The 21,586-nt window shown below is 41.6% G+C and overlaps 1 protein-coding gene across 7 annotated transcripts in view; it reads left to right on the forward strand.

Annotated features, from left to right (window-relative positions):
* The first annotated feature begins 5,562 nt into the window (after positions 1–5,562).
* LOC118406197 (la-related protein 4-like) overlaps positions 5,563–21,586 on the forward strand; it is a 39,294-nt gene continuing 23,270 nt past the window's right edge. For 2 of the 7 annotated variants that reach the window (XM_035806092.1, XM_035806094.1), the window contains exons 1-3: positions 5,564–5,796; positions 6,325–6,406; positions 21,271–21,448. In XM_035806092.1, coding sequence (XP_035661985.1) covers positions 6,350–6,406; positions 21,271–21,448 — 235 coding nt within the window. In that variant the 5' untranslated portion in view covers positions 5,564–5,796; positions 6,325–6,349. Of the gene's footprint in view, positions 5,797–5,927; positions 5,950–6,324; positions 6,407–16,102; positions 16,192–21,270; positions 21,449–21,586 lie in introns of those variants that run through there. The other 5 variants (XM_035806089.1, XM_035806090.1, XM_035806095.1 and 2 more) reach the window with 5 other exon arrangements.

The following is a 21,586-nucleotide window of genomic DNA, read 5'->3' on the forward strand; positions in this document are numbered from 1 at the left end:
CTCAATTATGCACCGTTACGTCATGGGGTTATCGGAACCCACCATTGTTCTTTAAAGGAGAGAGTAATTTCTAGCCTCTACCAGGCTGCCAAGGGCGCTGGAAAAATAGTAGAAATTGGCCAAATAGATTGAAAACACTCCAGAGGAGTTGGTTGGCCGAGGAATACAGTTTGCGACATGTCGATGGCCGTCTTCTCCTGTCAGCCAATCACGGTCTACTGACAAAGCCATAAAATGATTACTTCAACACTTGGCACCTATCAAATAACAATTAGTGGACTTCAAAGGCGATGGCAACTCCCGAAAGGCTTCCCAGGTCGCAAACTGTCCTGCCGGTTCTTCAACTCCTCTGGTGTGTTTTCAGTCTATTTGGTTAATTTCTACTATCCGATAAGTTACAGCGACCTTGGGAGCCTGATAGAGGCTAGGCACATTCTAGTGTGCCCCATTTCTAGTGTGCGAAAAGACTGGAGAAAGTTGGGCGAACAGAAAGGCTATAAGGAGGACAGCGATGCTATAGAGTTTGAATCAGCAGCATTGAGAAATGTTAGAACGTCCCATAATTTCGCCCAGCTGACACGTTTGAGTGCGGTAGTATATAAATAAGTATCATTGCGATTCCCTAAACGACAGAAACCACTAGAAATCTTTAGAAAATTTATCCATGGTCTCGATTTCTTGGTGGCAGCTTGTGACGTAAGGAAGAAGTGGTGTATGTTTGGGCCCCCTAGCAGCTTACTCTGGAACTGCAATGGAGCTTTCGTCAAAAGCTTCCAGGGAGAATATCTGAATAAAGGAACAACGGATTTCGATGATATTTAATATGCAGGTAGCTAAGACTGAGATGCACACAACCTAGCATAGATTATGTTAATGTGGCAGTTTTTTTTACATAATCGGAATATCTCATGGACATATTAGGTCTCTGAACTCTTTTTTCAGATTGTTTTTGTAGTCTAGAGTTGTAATATCATAAAAAGTAGAGTAGCTTTCTACGAAGGAGGCTATCTGTTCTTCCTGCTCCTCAGTGATAGCAGCCTTCGGTCAATTGCACGGAATCCCAAAATCCCAAACCGGCTCCCATTAACTCCAACACAACATGTATGGAATTGTTATTAGGAACAAAAGAAAGCGATATTGGGAGGTCCCGGGCGTGTCGGCACCATGAAGAGACGCACGCCCAGTAAAGCCTACGCTACATTTCCAAACCGGGGCCCGGTCGGGCTGCTTTCGGGAACGAAAAGCATGCATAGATATAAAAGACACCAAACTACACAAAACGTTAAGAGAATAGTCGTTGGATTTTTTTAAATATATATGTACGCACACATTTCTATTTTTCTCTTCAACAAATAGCCCGGCCGGGCGCCGATTCGGAAATGTTACGTAGTCATAAAGGCCGTCAAAGCCGGTATTACTAGTTTTTGGGAAATAACTTGCCGTGACATTCTCAATAAAATTCTCTATCCGTCCTTTATCTAATGACTGCGTTAAGGAGAAAATAGTTGCATATTTTTGTTTTTGAAGTCTCAAAGTTCTTGACATGCAGCGACTCGGGTCCTACAGACGGACATAGCAGGGGGCCCCAAAGCCCTTTTCCGTAGAGCGTAATCGGCGGTTTTAATTCTACGTACTACGTAGCGGGACCGCTCGAATTCAACGTAGAGCGTAATCGGTGCATTTTGCGTCGAGCGATATTGGCCCCTTTAATTTAACGTATTACGTAGAAGCTAACCGGATTTTACCGTAAAACGTAATTCATATTAATTTTTCGTCAAGCGTAATCAAAGTTTCATTAAACTTAACTAGTCTACCGGCAAATTTTACGCGCGAAAATGCTGGAAATTGCGTTTCAAAGGGTCCAGATTTCAAAATTTCGCCGGACATTCCTTGCTATGGCTCAACACTTCGGCACTGTACATGGTGAAAATATATTGCGGGAGCGTTGTCCCCCAACTAGTACCGACCTTAGCTATAAAGCTTAGTTAACAAGCAAAATGTGCCCCTTAAAAAAATTATGCAGGAAATGGCATTTCAGAGGGTCGAGATTTAAATTTTTCTCCGGGCGCCGGGCGGCCCTTGCCAAGGCTTCAAGCAGCGACGGCTTGGGCCTCCGGCGCTCACGACTCTCCGGCGCCCTCAAAGACGTTTCTCTGACAGAAATGTCATTACATTGAGCATATGGTCTGCCAGCAAAATTTGTCCCTCAAAATGCAGGAAATGGTGTTTCAGAGGGTAAAAATTCCAAATTTTCCCGTACCTACCTTGCGACAGTTCGACTGTTCGTGCTTTCGCCAAGTTTCGGCACTCGAAATCTGAAAATGATGTTTGAGGGCGTTGCCATCTAATTGGATGCTATTTAACTTAGCTTAGTCTGTGAGCAAAATTTGCCCTTCAAAATGCATAAAATGGCGTTTCAGAGGGTCAGGATTTCACAATATTCCCGGGGGAGCATGCCCCCGGACGCCCTAGGATTGTCGCGCCTCCGCTTTCGGTGCTACAAGTGCTGAAAATTACGTCACATGACAAATTTGCTGTTGCCGCCTTTGGCCAGCAAGACGTCTTTAGAAGTTAAATTTTAATCTTATTGATGGAATTATCAGTTTTGTTTAGATCTCATCTTCACATGTTCTGCCATCAGCGGAGTTCAGCCAAAAGACAGTAAATATTTGCATAATGCATTATGAAATTTCGTAATTTAGTGTAGAGCGTAATAAAGTGTCCATAAAGCGTATTACGTAGGCGGCCCTCCCGAATTTAGCGTCGAGCGTTGTCGGTACCCCCCCTTGGGGGCCCTCATAGCAGTCGCTTTCGGAAGTGCGGTACTTTCCTGATCATCAACTGTCAATGCCACTGATCTAACCATAACTACCCTCTGGATACGTAGTACAGTACAGTGCAACGTTACTATACCACCATAGTGTTGGCAGTCAAACCTGTCCCACAATAAACAGGGCACTGCTTTGAGCTGTCCAAAATTTAAAACTTCGCTTTATTGCATACGTCGGATAATAGCACGTAAAACACTGGCAAATTGAGTGTGCAATTAAACAGCTTAAACTGTACTCAGAAGCGGTGACAGTAGTAATATTATAGGGACAGTATCATCACCAGTAGCAAGAATGAGCAGATCAGAGGTCATCATCTGACAGCCGAGTCAGTCAATAGAAATGAGTCTTTAGAGTTTAAACTCTGGTCGGGTATGAGTGAAACGGGTGAGTCCTGGTCTCTACCAGACTCCGGGTCGCTGGAATACCGTAGAAATGGAACAACTAGAGGAGTAAGCAGGCCAGAGGAGTGTACTACACGCCGGCCAGGGAACAGTACGCGACCTACGTAGGGACCCGGAGTCTGGTCGCACGGTGCTGGTAGAGACTAGGTGAGTCCGACCTTCTAACTCACCAATGCAACTCTTACACCCCCCCCCCCACACACATTTTGTAACGTACACATAGTGGTATAAGGATTTGTGTTCTAAAACCTGGTACGGTTTTATATCTTGACTAGTTTTATTGTATGAATAAAAAGAAATGCAAGGTCAAGTACGTTTAACCACAGCGTGAATTCCCCAGGGATGGGCAGCAACATTGAATTCGACTGATATGTTACGAAGGGATATCGGCTGACTTTAACTGTAACAACAGCCGTCACCATGGCAACGACCGCCAAGACCGCTCCCCATTCTTCAGTTTAGGACTTCACGGTGGCCAAAACCTCGCCCTCCTTTTTCCGCCCTAAAAAAATACTAACCCCCAACCCCAATCACTAAGAACGGTAGAATATGGTCTGGCAAGCTCCTTGTAGAGGAAAAGGTCAAGCAGAATATTAAATTTGTTGAGATAATGAGACCAATTAGCTATATAGCGGCCCCTCAGATAGTCCTTGTACAGGGCCGACACCTGTGCTCGGCGCCGAAGTGCAAAGTCATATCTCAGGAACCATTTTGATTTCTGTTCTTACACTTGGTTAAGTTTTATATCTTGACTAGTTTTATTGTATGAATGAAAAGAAATCCAAGTTCAAGTTCGTGTAAGGTCCCATAACACAGTATTTTAATATGGACCACCCTGTGGTCAAAAGTAGGTTGGGCAAAAAATAGTACGTCTCAGTTCTTGAAAAGCCATAGAAATTTTTCTGTGCACGTCAGCGAGTCGGAAACTGTTGTGGATAGTAGAGGAATACGTCAGTTTTATGGCTGTATGGCTTAGCGGGTTATGATGTTTGTTTGGCTGGGCAGAATTTCGCTCACGAATCCTGTTCCCGCTATTGAACTTTCGTGTGTCGGCTGCAGTATGGTGACCTCCGCTAGGGGTCGAATCAAAGTGTTTTTTTTACAGGAAAACGAGCATTGTCAGCAGACAAACTTAAGCTCATTTTCGCATATCTTGTAGATTCTACCCTGAACTACAACATATTCAATTCTAAATTACTTTTGCACCCTGCGGTAAATTTTGAGGCGCCGAACCTCCTCACTTCGGGGTCCGTAACAAGATTTTAACAATGTAAATCCCAATAGGCGGAAAACGGTGTTCTAATGTTTAATACCGTGGTGTTAGATCTACTGTCCCGACGTCCACCCTTACCCCCCAGTTTATTCTGGATCATTATATAAACACGAAGTACTGCCAGTTAGGGCATCATTTGCACAACTAGAGGTAATGAAAATGCTGTAATGATCTGTAATTAGCTACTCTCCAAGCAGATGTTAAGCTCCGGCTGTTTTTTTAACGTTTTTTTAGTCGTTTTTATCTGGCTTTCTATTTCTTAGGCTGGCGTTTGGCTGGCGTACTTCAAGAAAAATGACAAAATAGAAAGCCCGATAAAAACAACTAAAAAAACGTTAAAAAAACAGCCGGAGCCTAACCTCTGCTTGGAGAGTATAATTAGCAGACGGGCCACATACTGCTGCACACCTAACGTTGCCTCCATCAACCATCAACACCAAGAAATGTCAGAAAAAGTTAAAGGCGAAAATTGACGACCCTGTATTCAGTATGACAATCTTTTCATCCAATTATTTGTTGAACAACTTGAAATAACATTACTTATTGACAGCCGTGATCGGTCTATTTTTTTTTTTTTTTTGCTAGATCAAGAACGACAATCCGAACCAAACCCCCTGGTCGAATGATAACGCCCAGGCAAAGTTGAAGTCCTAGATTTTGAACTGATATTGAAGATGGGGTATGGGTTGGTGGACCGTATTTTGCAATGCCTCAAAATTGACGCTCTCGCCAGATCATTGCAGTGACTGCCGGTGTCGAATCGTCCGGGATCTGCAAAGTGGGCTTTAAAAATTTCCCGCCACTCCAGTCACGAGGTGCACTGCCGCACTGCGGCAACGCCACTCCTTTCCTAGACAATATGTGTAAATATAAACAAAAACAAAATTATTGGAGCATGGCTTGGCTGCACAAAGGTGCTAATAACGCTAGTCTAAGAATGTGAAGATTTTTGTTCTAAGACAATGCTGCGAAACGGTACAAAATGGTGAAATTACTGAATTAACATGAGCTCATGGACCTCATTTACTGGCGAAGGAATATTTGACTCTGCTGCCCCTTATGAACTGAATCACGGGGTCGGAAAAATATCCATCCGCGCCTACAACATCAGGATTTTAGGAACAGACAAATTCCGTGCGTATTGGAGCTCCAGTTTTACTGTATTCTGTTTGTCTACATCTGGTTGAGCAATTTGAACAGAACAATTGGTGTTCAGATCAAGGTTCAGTGACATATCTACAAGGATAACACTCGGGAGGTGCGGAAAAGCGGCTGTGACTGGCGAAGGTTGGTGAGTATGTTCACGTCCACCATGTTCAATATGTCCACCATCACGTGCTCGCCATTCGGGGGACAAAAATTCAGGCAGAATTCCTTCAATATGACCACAGTGTCATGGAGAATTACCTGTTCCTGTCAGAACAGCAAATAGATACCCCCGAAGGTACTGTCAAACTATTCACAACGTCAAAAGAGTCTGGCATATTGAAGAAACTGGTAATATTTTCTGCTTCCCATACTGTGCATGCTTGCAACGCCCTCTTGAGGTTTCTGACCATAGTCACTCCAGTTAACTACCTTTTATGTCCTTCTTAGTACAGACAACCAAATATCTCCGTGTAATAAATGACTTGGAAATGATAAGCCATGTCCACATCTGTGCTAAATTGTCACAGATGTGGGCATAACAACATAATGTAATTGAAACAACGACTATGTTTGAATCGTTGCGTGCTTATATTACAAATGATGTGTTGTGTTTCTCTCCCCTCCGGTTGCTATCTGTGTCGGGTTGTGTTGTCCATCTGCGGTGGCACAGTTAGTGGATATCCCGGGTGCATCTGATGACTTCAGACGGGGTGTCCGAAGGACCGTCTGCTGGCGAGCCGCAACTCCAGTCGGTAAGGTCGTCAGTTTTTCCACCCAACTACTGCTTTAAATTCTGTTAATGTCTAGTCATCAACTTGCAGGAAGAGGCAGTACAGACGTTTCTTGTTCCCATGTGCAAAGTGTGGGCTGGTTAGTCTTGGGAATGAGAGGTAGGAGTAAATCAAACGAAACCACGAGTGACCTTTGGCAGTGCTGCATACCATGGGGAGGGCGCGCCCCCCTCCCACCTCCCTCCCTCCCTCTGCAGTAGGTGACTTGGTGACATGTTATGTACTCTGGATTACGGTATCATTGCCAATCACAGGCATATTTTAACTGAAGTCACTTGTCATATTTTCCTGCTTTTAAACAACCCGAACCATCCATTTTGCCTCTCAAATTTGAACCATGGTTGGTCCTCAAAATACGCAAAAAATGTTATCGCTAATGAATGTTTCCCGAGTGTTTCCCCATTGTCGCAGAAAAACAACACAATGTATTCTTTATCTTGTTCTTGTGTGACCGGAATGTCTAAAAGCAGTTCGTGTTTGGTGGTGTCAGGAAACGCACGCTTCATGTTCTTGGTTGTAAACAAACCAACAGCTGTTGTGCTTTATAGAAATAGCTAAACTTTCTTTCCAACACTGAATTAATATCGGGACTTACCCTAAATTTTCGGTCGAACTCCGTCAACCTTGTTCACAGAATGACCCTTTCTATCTCCAGCAGTGACGTCAGGAACACGCCACTTTTGCAGGAGGGGGTCATAAGTATCAGAAAGTGTATGCCGCCCCCCGTCTCTGTTGAGCGTGGGCCGGTGGGCTCTAATGTGCACTGCCTCCTTCACCCCTCGCGCAAAGAAATCCTGTTCTGAGTCTAGGATTTTGACATTGTCCAACGAAATGGAATGTCCCGGAGACTCTATGTGTATATGTTGCGCCACCTCAGACGATTTGACCGAGCTAGGACGCCGAAAGTGGCGTGTTCCTGATGTCACTGCTGGAGATAGAAAGGGTCATTCTGTGAACAAGGTTGACGGAGTTCGACCGAAAATTTAGGGTAAGTCCCGATATTAATTCAGTGTTGGAAAGGAAGTTTAGCTATTTCTATAATGTATTCTACCAACACAGATGAACTTTCATGCTAAGCTGTTGTGCTTATTAGAGTGATGATGATATGACATTTCCACTTCCTATTGTATATTTCTCTGCATTGCATATATTTCCTGGTGGAATGAATAGAGTAAAATGAAATGAAAGAAGATAAAGGTTTTTGTAAATTGACTTGGAAAATAGTAAATACTAAATACTAGAGTCCAGCGTTTCCGCCAGACCTCAGATGAGAGGAGTATCGCGAAATCTGCGAAAATTAGATTTAACTGGAGCAAGAAAACTACCAACTACAAGGAGGTTTTGATTCGTCCAGAAGGTCAAGACACGGTTCATTACTAAGGCCTACTGCGCATGCCCATCATTGGGCATAGGCCACGAACTAGCCTCCATCTAAAACCATCAGTAGATTACGAAATTTGAGTTGAGAAATGACAAAAAACATTACGTACATTAGCGGCAAAATGTCGCGATATCTGTGTGATGTCAGGGGAAGCTAGCAATGTGATTGGCTTAGACATACCATGCTAAACTGCGACTGCCATTTTCCAGTGTATTTACCCAGAAAGTCTCTGCCGCTTTTGGAGATCTCAAAGCTCACATCACAAGGAAGCTTATTATACTAGTTGTTTTTATGTCTAACATCTCTTATGTGAGTGATTTACTAGTATTCTTCCGCAGTGTTGCTTGAAAGTCAGTCGGGAATTTCCCATGCCGTGCACCCAACGGGCATGTTTCTGATCAGCGTGTTTTGGCTTACGATGAAAACAGAGACTGTTAAAGTTATTTATATAGAAAAAGTTAGCATGTTGTCTTATTTTCTCCCAATCACAACATTTACTTTGTAGTGTTACAGCGAGGACAACCGATCTGTTACAAGTACCGCCAGGTTTTTTAAATGTCTGGAGGGCAAATTCGCTAAACGAGCAAATTCGCTGAACGGAGACCTTGAGGAATGGGTTTATATATAATGAGATTATCATAAGCGAAACGGCGTTGACACACAATCGTCAACAATCATAACAATAGCAAACCAAACAGTGTGTGGCTTTCCGACCGTGGACGGCATCGCCAAGCCTGTAAGTTCAATGCAATTCACAAAGCTGAGGTTTACATTTTTCGACTTTCTCTGCAAAATGTAGGTCGCACTTTACTTATTGCATCCAAGCCGTCCAAAACAAAATGAGGCCGTCATTTGACAGGTGGACAGCCCTCTGGTGGAAATGCTGGTAGAGTCTTAAGGTGATACTAAATAGTAGAGTTGCAAAGTGAGAATTCTGTACTTTTATATTTTTCTGCATTGTATTTTGTGCTCATGGTAATGTAGGTGAACATTGTTCCTACCAAGTGATGTGGTAACTCAGTCAAACCTGTCTTAGTGGAAACCTTGCATAGCGACCACCTGGCCATTTCAGTTACTTTTTGTCGGTCCCTTGGATTTTTCCCGTTGACCTAAGCATTGGGAAATAGTCTATTGCTGCCACCTGTTCAACGTGACCATGGCCACACGATTTCCGGTCCCTTAGATAGAGAAACACTGCCTATTGCGACCATACAGCTGCCGTATGTCACCCTGTACTGAGTTTAAAACCATAGTTGGGAGGTCTTGGAGTTCCTGACAGGGTCTTTTTGACGGTAGCAGAAGGTGCGCGTGTCTTGAACATTAGTGTGCAAGTCTTTGTTGGGGAATTTACCAACATTCCGCATGGCAATATCAATCATTTTCAGTAGATTTGACTTGGGCAGGGTCAGTTGAATATTGCATGAGAGGATCAAAACAATGTTACTTGGTGAGAGAGATTAGTGGGTACTGAAATGTGGGGTACAAGTTTCGTTATCTAACAACATTGAATAGGTGAACTTGGGGTGTGCCCTTCCCAGTCATTACCTGCTTGTGATACAGGTATAGTTTTCAGTAGCATGGGAGTGTGTCATAGGGGCGTTAACAGCGATATATCTCCAGAACGAAAGGTGCGATCGCGATGATATTTGGTGCATGGGTTGGTGGTGGCTGCCCCATGCTCAGATTTGAATTTGGGTCTCTTTGTGTTTGACCTTCAGGGCTCAAAATACCACCTGCATATGCAGGTTAGTGCAGGTATTTCTGGTGTCTACCTGCACCTAACCTGCACTGGTCCATTTTATACATAAATGTTATGATGTAGATGTATGTGGATTGTTATTAGCTGCATTGACTGTTACCACCTATAAAGTATAAAAGAAAAAATAGCAATGGTTCCTGAACAATTCTAGTATGATCCATACTTCCTAGATTCAGAGTGGTGCAGGTAAACTTTGTCTGGTGCAGGTAATTTTCAATGTTACCTGCACCAGTGCAGGTATGCAGAAAAAAGTATTTCGAGCCCTGACCTTGATATTGTAGGTTGAGGCTATTTGTGTGGTTGGGGAATCCCCACATACCAATATCTGCTTGGTTGTGAATACAGCTGATGGTTGGGTTTGGGGTTGCTATGTGATTGATTGGTCTTAGTTTACATGTGTTTTGCAGGAGCCTATGGTACCTTCAATGTATCAGATTACTCTGATCCCCTGTTTTAGTGGCAAAAGTGTCTCCTGCACTATGACATATGTCAGGTTTCCTCAATCTGTTGCTGTATTGCTCAGGTATGATTTGTGTTCCTTATCATCAGTCTTTGTGGTGCTTCCAGATCTGTATAGTACTGTGTTGAAAGTTCCTGTGTCCTGTTTGGCAATCATGGTTAAACAGAGGAGGATTGAATTGTTCTAAAGTGGAGGAGAAATGTGTAGAACGTGAGCGTAAGGGACCGTACGATATTTATCGGGGGGAGGGCTGGTGCATTGGAAGTAGGATCAAAAAAATTTTTGATGGCCCTCCCCCCCATCTCAAAAAAATCTAACGTGACCCTCCCCCTCCCCCTCAAAAAAATCAACATGGCCCGACCCCCTGACCCCCCCCCCCCGGCAGGCATAATCAAACAGGTAGAAAAACAACGGATAAAATAATCTTAATATAGACGTCAGGGCACAAGGGCGCCAGTGTTCTCGCCAGGATTTTTTCACAGCGTCGGGGCAGGGATCCAGGGGCATGCTCCCCCGGGAAAATTTGTATTTTCAAACCCTCTAAAACAGAATTTCCTGCAATTTGAGAGGAAAATTATGCCCTTGAGATTGGATGCCGGTTGCCTTTTTTACTCCCGTTTTTCAGTAATCGACGTCCGCCCTCCCCCAAAAATATGTTACAACTATAAGCTCGGGGAATCAGCAGTCTATGATCTGGCCCGGGTATTATTTGTCCAGTCATCTCTATATGAAAATTTTCGGTTTTTGATGCTTCCAAACAGGGCTTTAGCCAGTGAGTTCGTCAGCCCATTGAAAAATCCTGCCAATTTTTTTCCGACATTGATTAAAGAATGCCTACCTCGTGCGATCGATGTTGCGCCCTCCGGCATCAAATGCTAGTAGTTTTTCCAGAGGATAGAATAACGGCGCCATCACATCTTGTGTTTTTTTTCTATTTTGCCCGATGATTTTACTAAAATTTATCATTTATCGAATCGGTCGGGTTTTACAAGGCCGCGCCGTCATTTTCCACGAGCGTGCGTTTGTTTCGTGCGACCTCAGGTAACCCCGTTTTCGGCGTGAAATCTTTGGCTCACCACTGGATTTCTTTTTACATAGAGACCAAGAACGTTATACATTATACGAAGGACGGTGATCTGCTGCGTCTTTGGCAGTAATCAGTGCCGGTGTAGCCTTGAAGGAGTAGCCAGAAAAGACGTCCCAACGTGCTGGGCGCTGCGATCGACAGTCCGTCTGGGGAGGGGGGCGTGCCGCGCCATGTGCCACAGACGACAATGCCAGTGCACAGCCGACTCGATCGACGCTTGACAACAATATTGCGGCCCCTTTTCTGCCGCAAATTTTGTCCTTTTGAAACAAAAGAAATGTTGTAAATAAAAAATAAAGCGTACAGTTTTGGATCCTTCACATATTTACCGCGCACCGCTTTTGTAACTTAAATATTTGGGGAAACTCAGCCGAGCCGAGTGCGTCTTTCCAGAAAAAAATAAGTCCGGAGACGGAATGATGTATGCCTGGCGGGAACGCTGGTCCAGGGCAGCGCCACTTTAGGGGACCTAGGGGGGCGAAGCCCCCCGGAAGCTCTTGCATTTTAGGCTATTCAGAAGGCTTATTTTATCAGTTTTAGGGCCATGTCAAGATATCAAAACAAAAAATAGTATAAACAATTCTTTCAAAAAAATTAACATGGCCCTCTCCCCTATCTAAAAAAAAAATTAACATGGCCCTCCCCCCACCTCCAAAAAAATTAACATGGCCCTCCCCCCCTAACGCACCAGCCCTCCCCCCCTGATAAGTATCGTACAGTCCCTAAGAGAAAGGTATGTGTATGATTTTTTGAAGTCAGAACATGTACTTTGTGTCATCAATGTGTTTGCTCACTTTTGTACTGATGGTTAAATTACATTTTGTGCCCTTGGTGTTTATCTATATTTCATAATACTGCAGTATGGCTATTATTTTGTGTCCTTGGTTGGGACTTCCTATGGTCTTATTTTGGTGATGCCATCCCCATAATGTAAGTAGGTAATGAGATTTGGACCATCAGTATCTGCTATGTTTTTGACCTGGATAATCTGTAGTACAGGCAATGTTTGGTAAGTGGTGGAGGCTTTGTTACTCTGTGACTGGAGGGTAACCTCCAGCGACAGAGTCTTGTGAACAGTTTATGTGTTGAGTGTTCGCACCTATATCTCTATGTTCTGTTTGCCGCAATTATATGTGGTTTGGCATGTCGTCTGTACTCCGTTGCGAAATGATGCACGTTCTTTTTTTGTTGCGGTAGCTGTTTTATGATGGATGTAATAATTTCAGTTTTCACCCCTACGCCATCCGGTATAGTGGTCGAGGTCTTCCTTATGATCGCGCATTAAGCCTTGTGGTAATTGGATACCGTCAAGCAGATGTTGCGTTTCTAGTATTGAGGTTGGTTTCACATAGCATACAGTTGTAATGTTAACATCTTGCATGGTTGATAATCATACGCATTTTATGGTTAGAAGTGACTTAGAACGTGTTTGATCCTTGGGATCTTTTTTTTTTCGCGGTTGCTGTTTTCATTATTGATGTAATAATTTGAGAATTTCCCTGGTATTGTGGAACAGCTCGCCTATGGGCCATGTGGTTTGCTAATGACTTATCTCCAACCAGATGTAGGGTTATGTGCATGTCGTGTTGTCAGCTGTCCACAGCTATCACTGCCCCATCTTTTTACAATGGTGTGTGTCTCAGGTATCCATTGTGAAACTGTGGCTGTTTTCATTTGGTATAAGTCGATGTGGTGTGTTCTAGGGCTGGATACCGGTTTGGCCGGACCGGTTTTTACCGGTACAACATCCGAGAACCGATTCCAAAAAACCGAAAGTTGTGAACCGTTTTTTTTTGGACCGGAATTCTGAACAATTTCAAGAAATCTATTGTACTTAGAAATGCTACTAGTACTCCCTCCGGCCATGGAATGACAAAATAGCCATGAATCAAACTAAATTAGCCTACAATAGATTTATATTCGTCCCTTTGTGTACCTGTCAGCTCAATTTTAGGTCAACATTGACAATGTGCTACGAAAAAACATCAAATTTTACCACGGCATGAGGCCGACCGACGAGGAATCGAGTGGAAAATTCCTCAATTCTTCCGGTAAATTTTCACTCAAAATGAAGAATCCGCATCCAGAAAAAATTACCATGGGACAAACAACATTTCTTTCTTCTTCTGCACTTGTATTCAATCCATTTTCCAGCTTTGAGGCGATTTGTGTGGTCTTAAAGGAAGAAATTTTAGCGCTCGGCGAACAGGCCGCCATCTTGGATTCACACAAAACATTGCGAGTTCTGGCGAGTTCTCGCCTCAAGTCTCGCGAGGGTGCAGTTTAACCTTGCTCGCTAGGAGGCGTTGTTTGATTTGCATGTAAGATTATAGCCTTGTGTGCAGTGAATTACGTGTAGCATGTTCTCTGAATAAATATAAAACTGCTTTCAATCTCTCTGCTTGGTAGTCACTGACAAAAAGGCATAAAAATACACTAATCTGAATATCGGTTTGATGAACTTTATTTAATAAGAATATGATACTATATGATAATATAAGATTACAAAGTAAGATATCGACAACTACTATAGAGGATCAGGTTCAGGTTCAGGTCCGGACCTGAACCTAAACCTCTGGACTCGAACCTGATCAAGCCAAAAGGTATCCAGCCCTAGTGTGTTCTATATGCAATATTAACACCACAGAAAGCATCACAACCGACATAAACCATAATTAGGTCACAGAGTATGTGACCTACGGTCACTTGTTTATGCTTTAGATTTGGTATTGTATCTCGCCACTCCTTGGTTTTGGGAAATGTTTGCCGGGTGTTTGCTCTACACAAGTGCTTGTTTGCACACGTCAGATGGTTGTTTCACTGGTAAATGGTCCCGGCCGAGACGGCTCTGATTGGTCTGAGGCGGTTAGGTTATGGGTGCAACTGCTAGGGTCCAGCGATACAAGCGACCCAGTACAAAAAGATATGGCCAGCAAAAGTATACCAAGACTCGGCAAGAGCAAAAAAAAGGCGAAAAAGACCCATAGAGCCTGGTATGGAGGCTAGCACGTGGAAGGTACATATTGAATAATTACTTAAGAGTTAAAAGGTTTGACATGACTTTCCTATAAGCTGGCAACACATACTGTACCTCCAACACACTAGTTGGTAAACAAAAATGACTAGATATATTCTATACACTCTTTGCTTTAAAAAAATGATCCAACCAAATACAACAGACCCAATCATCTTCCACCACTATTTAAAAAAAAACAAATTACACAAGTGTACAAACACCCAATACATTTCATGCAGGTCTGAGGTCTACGAACTCTTGTTTTTTCTGTTTTCTTGACAAAATTTTTGTCTTCACTATTTTCATGGCCAAATTAGGCCCAGAACAGAGTGAATGTTTATGATAATTGAAAAGATATTCAATTTGCAAAATGGACATGCCTAATCAGGGTTATAGGCTGGTATGTAGCTTCTTTGATGATGCAATTTGATGTTGTACAAATTTGCAGGTTGGACTGCCGTGGCAAATAAGTAGGTGTGGGTACGAAAGGGAGTCTGATAAGGCTGGAACATGTGCTGCCCCTTGTCAAGGGCTTCTATTTTGGAGGCATTTACCAAGCTGGGCATTGGAACAGCTGAGAAGGTTGTACATTCCTCTTAGCCATGATCTCAGTTCCATTGAGTTTCTCGAGCCTCCATATCAAATTTTCTGGATAAGTCTTGTGAGCACTTGTTTGTAAGCATGGTAAAGACTGGACAAAATGTATTTCGCCAAGGTGTCAAGCAGTCAAGATGACGATGCGGTATTTATATTACACTGAACGACCCGTCACACCTAACTTTTGCACATCTATCTGCAAGCGGTCTTTAAAACTACCACTACCGGTATACCCAGAGAAGATGCCCTTACTGTACTTGGTGATAACAAATTCCACTCTACTATAGTTCTGGCAAAGTACGAATTTTTGAACGCATCGATCCTAGGTTGCTAACTCTGGTCTGTATTTGTATCTATATAGCCGGTATAACCGCCGTTAGGCGTAACACACCAGCTTCGCAGGCACGCGGCACGGCAGTAGCTGGTTATATTGAAACTATAGGGGTTGTGGGCCAAGTACTATCACTGCAAAATATGAGCCAAATCGATTTTTTGACCCGGAGCACTTTTGTTTGATTCTTATAGATATTTGCTCTGAATTTCCCATCTTCTTGCTTCTATAAAACCAGATTAAGTCACAAAACAACAAGTATTTCAAACCCCCAAAAAGACATCTTTCCACAAAACCTCACGGCAACTTTACCTCTCCTTCAATATTTTTTGTAACTCAAACACTATAAACAGCAAACGTCAGCACTTGTTTCTCTGTTTACAAAAAAAAAAAATCCTAGAATAACTATGGAAATTGATGTGGCCCGAAGGTGTAAAAAGGATAGTTGTACAGGGCTCGAAATACTTTTTTTCTGCATACTGGTGCAGGTGGCATTGAAAATTACCTGCACCTGACAAATTTTACCTGCACCACTCTGAATTTAGGTAGTATCATACTGAAATTGTTCAAGAAGTATTATTTTATACTTAATAGGTGGTAACAGCTAATGCAGCTGATAACAATCCACTTGCATCTTCGTTCGGATTCTCCTGTCACTTGCACCTACACCATAGGACATTTATGTATAAAACCTAGTACATGGACAAGTGCAGGTTAGCTGCAGGTAGACACCAGAAATACCTGCACAGCTCCAATTTTACCTGCACTAAGCTGCATATGCAGGTGATATTTTGAGCCCTGTTGTATCTTCCAGCATGTTGATTACTGTGGCTGTATCAGTCTATGTATCTTGAATTCCCAGAAACTGTTCCAGTGACCCATTTTTTATTTGAAGACTAGTATTGAAGCAGATGTTTGGTGGATGGAGCTGTTCTAACCATGTCTTGGTTGGACTGGCCTATTTCTTTGTGTGGGAAAATGAATGACCTTATATGGAAGTGTCTGTTTGTCCACACTATAAATAGTGAGGCCAGGTTTGGGAATCCCTTTGCTGGTTGGACATAGCTTCTGTTTTCAGGGTGGAGGCTTTCTCAGGCCCACTGGTGTTTCCAAAGGTACCTGCAATTCATCAGAGATATGTTTTATGTATTTTATTCGTCTGGATACATATATGAATGACACAATTACAGTCATAGTTAGACAATCCTGAGTTATATATCCTAGTTCCTGAAATCTATATTCTGTTGGGGTCTGTGCATATGCATTGTAGAGATGATGTAAGATTTTAATGGTTTGAATGTTATGCCTGTATGATTGTGGAGATTAGTTTGGATTATCTGCTTTCTTTGGAAAATATTAGTATCCACGATGGATATTATAGTTCAGGTCGTTTTACTTATGTGTATAAAGAGTATTATGCCATAGGTTACTGGGTCAGTGATATTATGATATAAGATTGGGTAATTCTTCTGAAAAACATGTCAAGATGTTATCTTTCAATGACTTTTGACCCTAATTAAGGTTTGCCTGTTGGTCCACTTGTAAAATGCTTCCTCGTATCTATAAATCCATTATTATAATTCAGATTTTATTTCAGTACATACATAGTATGCATTGAAATAAACTAGTCTGGAATATCAAATTCAGTTGATCATATTTCTGTTGTTTCTACATCAATTTCAATTTATTGTATATCTATGGAAAGCTTGTGTGATTTTCTTTCTAAGAATAATTTGGTATCAAACTCATTATCATTGTTAACTCATGGAACACACACTAGACTGCTTTCGTGAGTGGGTCACCAAAAAAAGTGCCCAAATTTCCCGCTTCTGTTCAACACTGTATCGTCCAGTTGTTATGTTGTGGGTGACAATGTCAATCCATTTTTCATGTAACTTTTGCTGTACAGAACATCCAAGTTTATCATAGTAGAGTATTTTATGATTGTAAATTCATGGAAGGAGCACCAGGCCTGCTTACGTACAGGAGGGTCACATAAATAAAGTGCAGAAATTACCCTGCCAGGGGGCCCAAACTTACACGACTTACTCCCCGGCACTTCTGGAACATTTTACCTCCAACTTTGAACCTCCGCTGCAGTACCTCAACTTGCTGCTATGAGGCCCATTATTGAATTTGACCTTCCAACCCCTACATATCCACCAAATACCATGCAAAACCATCCGCAACGTCTCGAATTATGCTGTCCGCAAACAAACGGACACATACTCGGCCCGCTACCATTGTAATGAAAAATGCTACGCCAACCATTTTCCACCCGACCTTCCTTCCGCTACTCAAATACCAAATATCACGATTGAGAGTCTATTGACAGCTACTCTCATGTCCCTAATAAACATACCTTCCGGAATAAACATACCCCCCGGACAAATCTTCAAAATCTAATAAACATACCCCCCAGAATAAACATACCCCCCGGAAAATGACCAAATTGACATGTAGACTGTGTCCATGCTACTTCTGTTCAAGGGAAAGAAGATAATAAGCAGGTAGGTTATTTTCATTTACTTATACCTGATCACCAAATCAGTTAAATATAGCTGTATGAATAATGAATATTGAATAACTATAGATATCTTGTTCAAATTATAATATTTTCTCCATTTTCTAATGAAAGGTATACATACTCCTAACCGGAGGCCAACAGTGCTTTCAAATAATCAACAAGTGAAAATTTACATGTTAACGTTACATGAATTTCTACTCAGAACTTGAAGCAAGTAATCAATAAATATTTTTGTACATTACTTAAAATTACGGGCATATCAATAAAATCATTATAAATATAGCTCCAAGTACTCAACCATATATGTTTTAGACATAACCACCAATTAAAACACACATCAACACTCCCAAAATGGACACAAACTGTTCACAAAGTTTTTGTGAGAGCTCGTCTGTGAAGTAGCCCAGCATTCAGGCCACAAATACTAAATATGTTACAGATTATATTTTGCCACTAGAAACCGCTTAAATTAGAAAATTTTATGATTATTTCTGAAATTCAACACTCTGAAAATATATATGACATTTTGAGCCCATCATTACACTGAAATAAAATCATTTTCACCCGTTTACGGCCTCATTTTAGTGATTCGAATCTGCCTCCCAACAGGGTGCTAGCTTTACTGTCAGTGCGTGTTATTCCTGGCAGCCATGTTGGATCAGTTTCGGTCTTTTTCTTCCAAGTTTAAAGCTGTTTTTAACGACGGATTTCTGCTGTTTTTGGAGAATTTGCGGCCCCAAAACTCACATTACAAGGGAAAGAAGGTTCTAATTGTTGTTTCTTATGTGAAGGAATTATTCGTCCGCCCCGTTGTCGCTGCCGATAGCGCATGGAACCATATGGTCGGAAATATACTGTACCTGTACATGCTAAAATTATGTGATCAGTGTGTTCATTTACGATGTAAATAGAGACTGTAAAAGTTGTTTATATAAAAAATTGTGCTTCAAAACGTCAGTGTGGCGGCTTATTTTCCCAATAATAACGTTTACTTTGTACATTCATAGCGAAATCGACCGATATTTTACATAATCGCTAGGATGTTTGGGTCACAGTGGAGGGGAAATCCGAGCTGCTTCGGCCGAAAATAGTGAATTTTGAGCAAAAATACCGCGGACATATGGACAGAAAACCCCAAACTTTTTATTATGCGGTTGTCCCTGGTTAGCAAAGCCCCAATTTTAAAAAAAATAATAAACGTACCGTCCCAAATAAGAACGTACCGGGTGGAATTTTCCTGGGAAAAAAATAAACGTCCCGATACGTTTATTAGGGACATGAGAGTACTGTAGTTGACCTACATATCGAGACACAACACCTTGCCATAACCAAAAATATAACCTTCTTGGCGAAGGTAATAAATACAATCATGAAGGCAGTTTAATTACCTCCATGAAATGTCATGGAGGTTATATTTTACCCCGCGTTTGTCTGTGTGTCTGTCTGTGTGTAAACAAGATAACTCAAGAACGGCTGGGTGGATTGGTTTGATACTTGGTGTGTTGGTAGGGTGTGATGAAAGCTGGAAATGATTAGATTTTGGTCCCCCTAGCGGCTCCCCTTGGTACTGCAGCGCAACTTCCGGTTTTGCTATCTTGGTGTTCTGAACATGCTATGGTCACGATTTTTGAGTATTAGAAAGCTCTTGTGCTCAGGAAGAAGTGACATAAGTTTTGGCCCCCTAGCGTCTAGTTTTGGGATAGCAGGGGCATTTTTGTCAAAAACTTCTGACGAGGATAACTCAAGAAGGGAACAACGGATTTTCATGATTTTTGGTATGAAGGTACCTTGGACAATGTTGTACAAGATGAAGTACTAATTATGCAAAATTATATTACATTTGCATAATTAATGAGAATATTCTATCATAGCAGTTTTTTCTATTTATCTCTTGTCTTGGACGTGATATGGTCTTGAAATTTAGGTGGTAGATAGCTTTCAGTGTCATGACATAGTGGAGCAAGTTTCAGCCCCCTAACATTTAATTTAGGAACTGCAGGGGCGTTTTTGTCAAGACATTCCAAAGAGGATAACTGCAGAAAGGAACGACGGATTGGCATCATATTAGGCATGCGGGTACCTTAGGCAAAGATGTTCATAATGATATACATGTTATGCAAATGAGGACTTAATTTGCATAATTAATGAGGAAATTGTATAATTCCATTGTTTTCAATAACTGGACTTCAATAAATGTAACACATGTTAACTATGATAGGTGGAATATAAGCAGATACCAAATATGGTAATGAGGAACTTATTTGCATAATTTATGTAAAAATTGCAAAAACGCTTTATGCTTAATAATGGGAATTTTATAATGGTGACATGTGTACGTTAGTCAATGATGAACAATACCATGCATAAATTATGTTAATGTGCTAGTCAATTGCATGAAATTTACGAAAGCTCTAAATTTTCATGGAGGTATGAGGTCGCCGAACTCTAGTTTACCCTGTGTTTGTCTGTGTGTGTGTGTCTGTCTGTGTGTCTGTGTGTAAACAAGATAACTCAAGAACAGTTGGGTGGATTGGTTTCATACTTGGTGTGTTGGTAGGGTGTGATGAAAGCTGAAAATGATTAGATTTTCGGCCCCATAGCGGCTTCCCTTGGTACTGCAGCGCAACTTCCGGTTTCGCTATTTCGGTGTTCTGAACATGCTATGGTCACGATTTTTTAGTGTTAGGTAACTCTTGTGCTCAGAAAGAAGTGACATAAGTTTGGGCCCCCTAGCATCTAGTTTAGGGATAGCAGGGGCATTTTTGTCAAAAACTTCTGAAGAGGATAACTCAAGAAGGGAACAACGGATTTTCATGATTTTTGGTATGTAGGTACCTCGGACAATGTTGTACAAGACAAAATACTAATTATGCAAAATAGGAGCACAGTTGCATAATTAATGAGAATGTTCTATCATAGCAGTTTTTTCAATGTATCTCTTGTTCCAGACATGCTATTGTCTTGACATTTAGGTGGTAGATAGCTTTTAGTGCCATAAACAAGTGGGGCAAGTTTCAGCTCCCTAACATTTAATTGTGGAACTTCAGGGGTGTTTTTGTCAAGACACTCCAAAGAGGATAACTGCAGAAAGGAACGACGGATTGCCTGCATTTTAGGCATGCAGGTAGCTTAGGCAAAGATGTTCATAATGATATACATGTTATGCAAATGAGGACTTAATTTGCATAATTAATGAGGAAATTGTATATTTCCCTTGTTTTCAATAACTGGACCTCAATACATGTAACACATGTTAATTATGATAGGTGGAATATAAGCAGATACCAAATATGGTAACGAGGAACTTATGTGCATAATTTATGTAAAAATTGCAAAACCACTTTATGATTAATAATGGGAATTTTATAATTGTGACATGTGTACGTTAGTCAATGATGAACAACACCATGCATAAATTATGTTAATTTGTTAGTCAATTGCATGAAATTTACGAAAGCTCTAAATTTTCATGGAGGTATGAGGTCGCCGAACTCTAGTTTTCTAATGTGATCTGTCTGCTCTCTACAGGATTTCTAGTCATGATAATCATCATCATCATCTGACTCACTAGAGATGATAATGGTTTTTTTTTTTATGTATCTGTATGTTCTGCCATCCATGTAAATTTCCTTTTGACAATATCTGTGTCTGTGTCTGTATGTAACAGGGAACACCAACACAGAAAGGACCACTGGCATTGAATCCCAACGCGAAGGCCTGGCAAAGTCCCATCACGTCCTCCACCCCAGACTCTGGCATCGGCAGCACGGAAACATGGCAGGAGTCCGGGGAGCATGCACCACCAACACCTGTGGATGTGTCGGTTGATGGATCAACTGGAGAAGGTGACTCACCAACACAGAAATTACTTGTGTTGTGTTTGCAAAATTGTGCTCAAAGACTAAAAGTAGAAAATAGTGTGATACATAAGATTAGTCTAATCAACTATATGATACAATGTTTACTATTGTTGGGTTTTTCAA

Source organism: Branchiostoma floridae, chromosome 18 (assembly GCF_000003815.2).
Source record: "Branchiostoma floridae strain S238N-H82 chromosome 18, Bfl_VNyyK, whole genome shotgun sequence".
Taxonomy (NCBI): Eukaryota; Metazoa; Chordata; class Leptocardii; order Amphioxiformes; family Branchiostomatidae; genus Branchiostoma; species Branchiostoma floridae.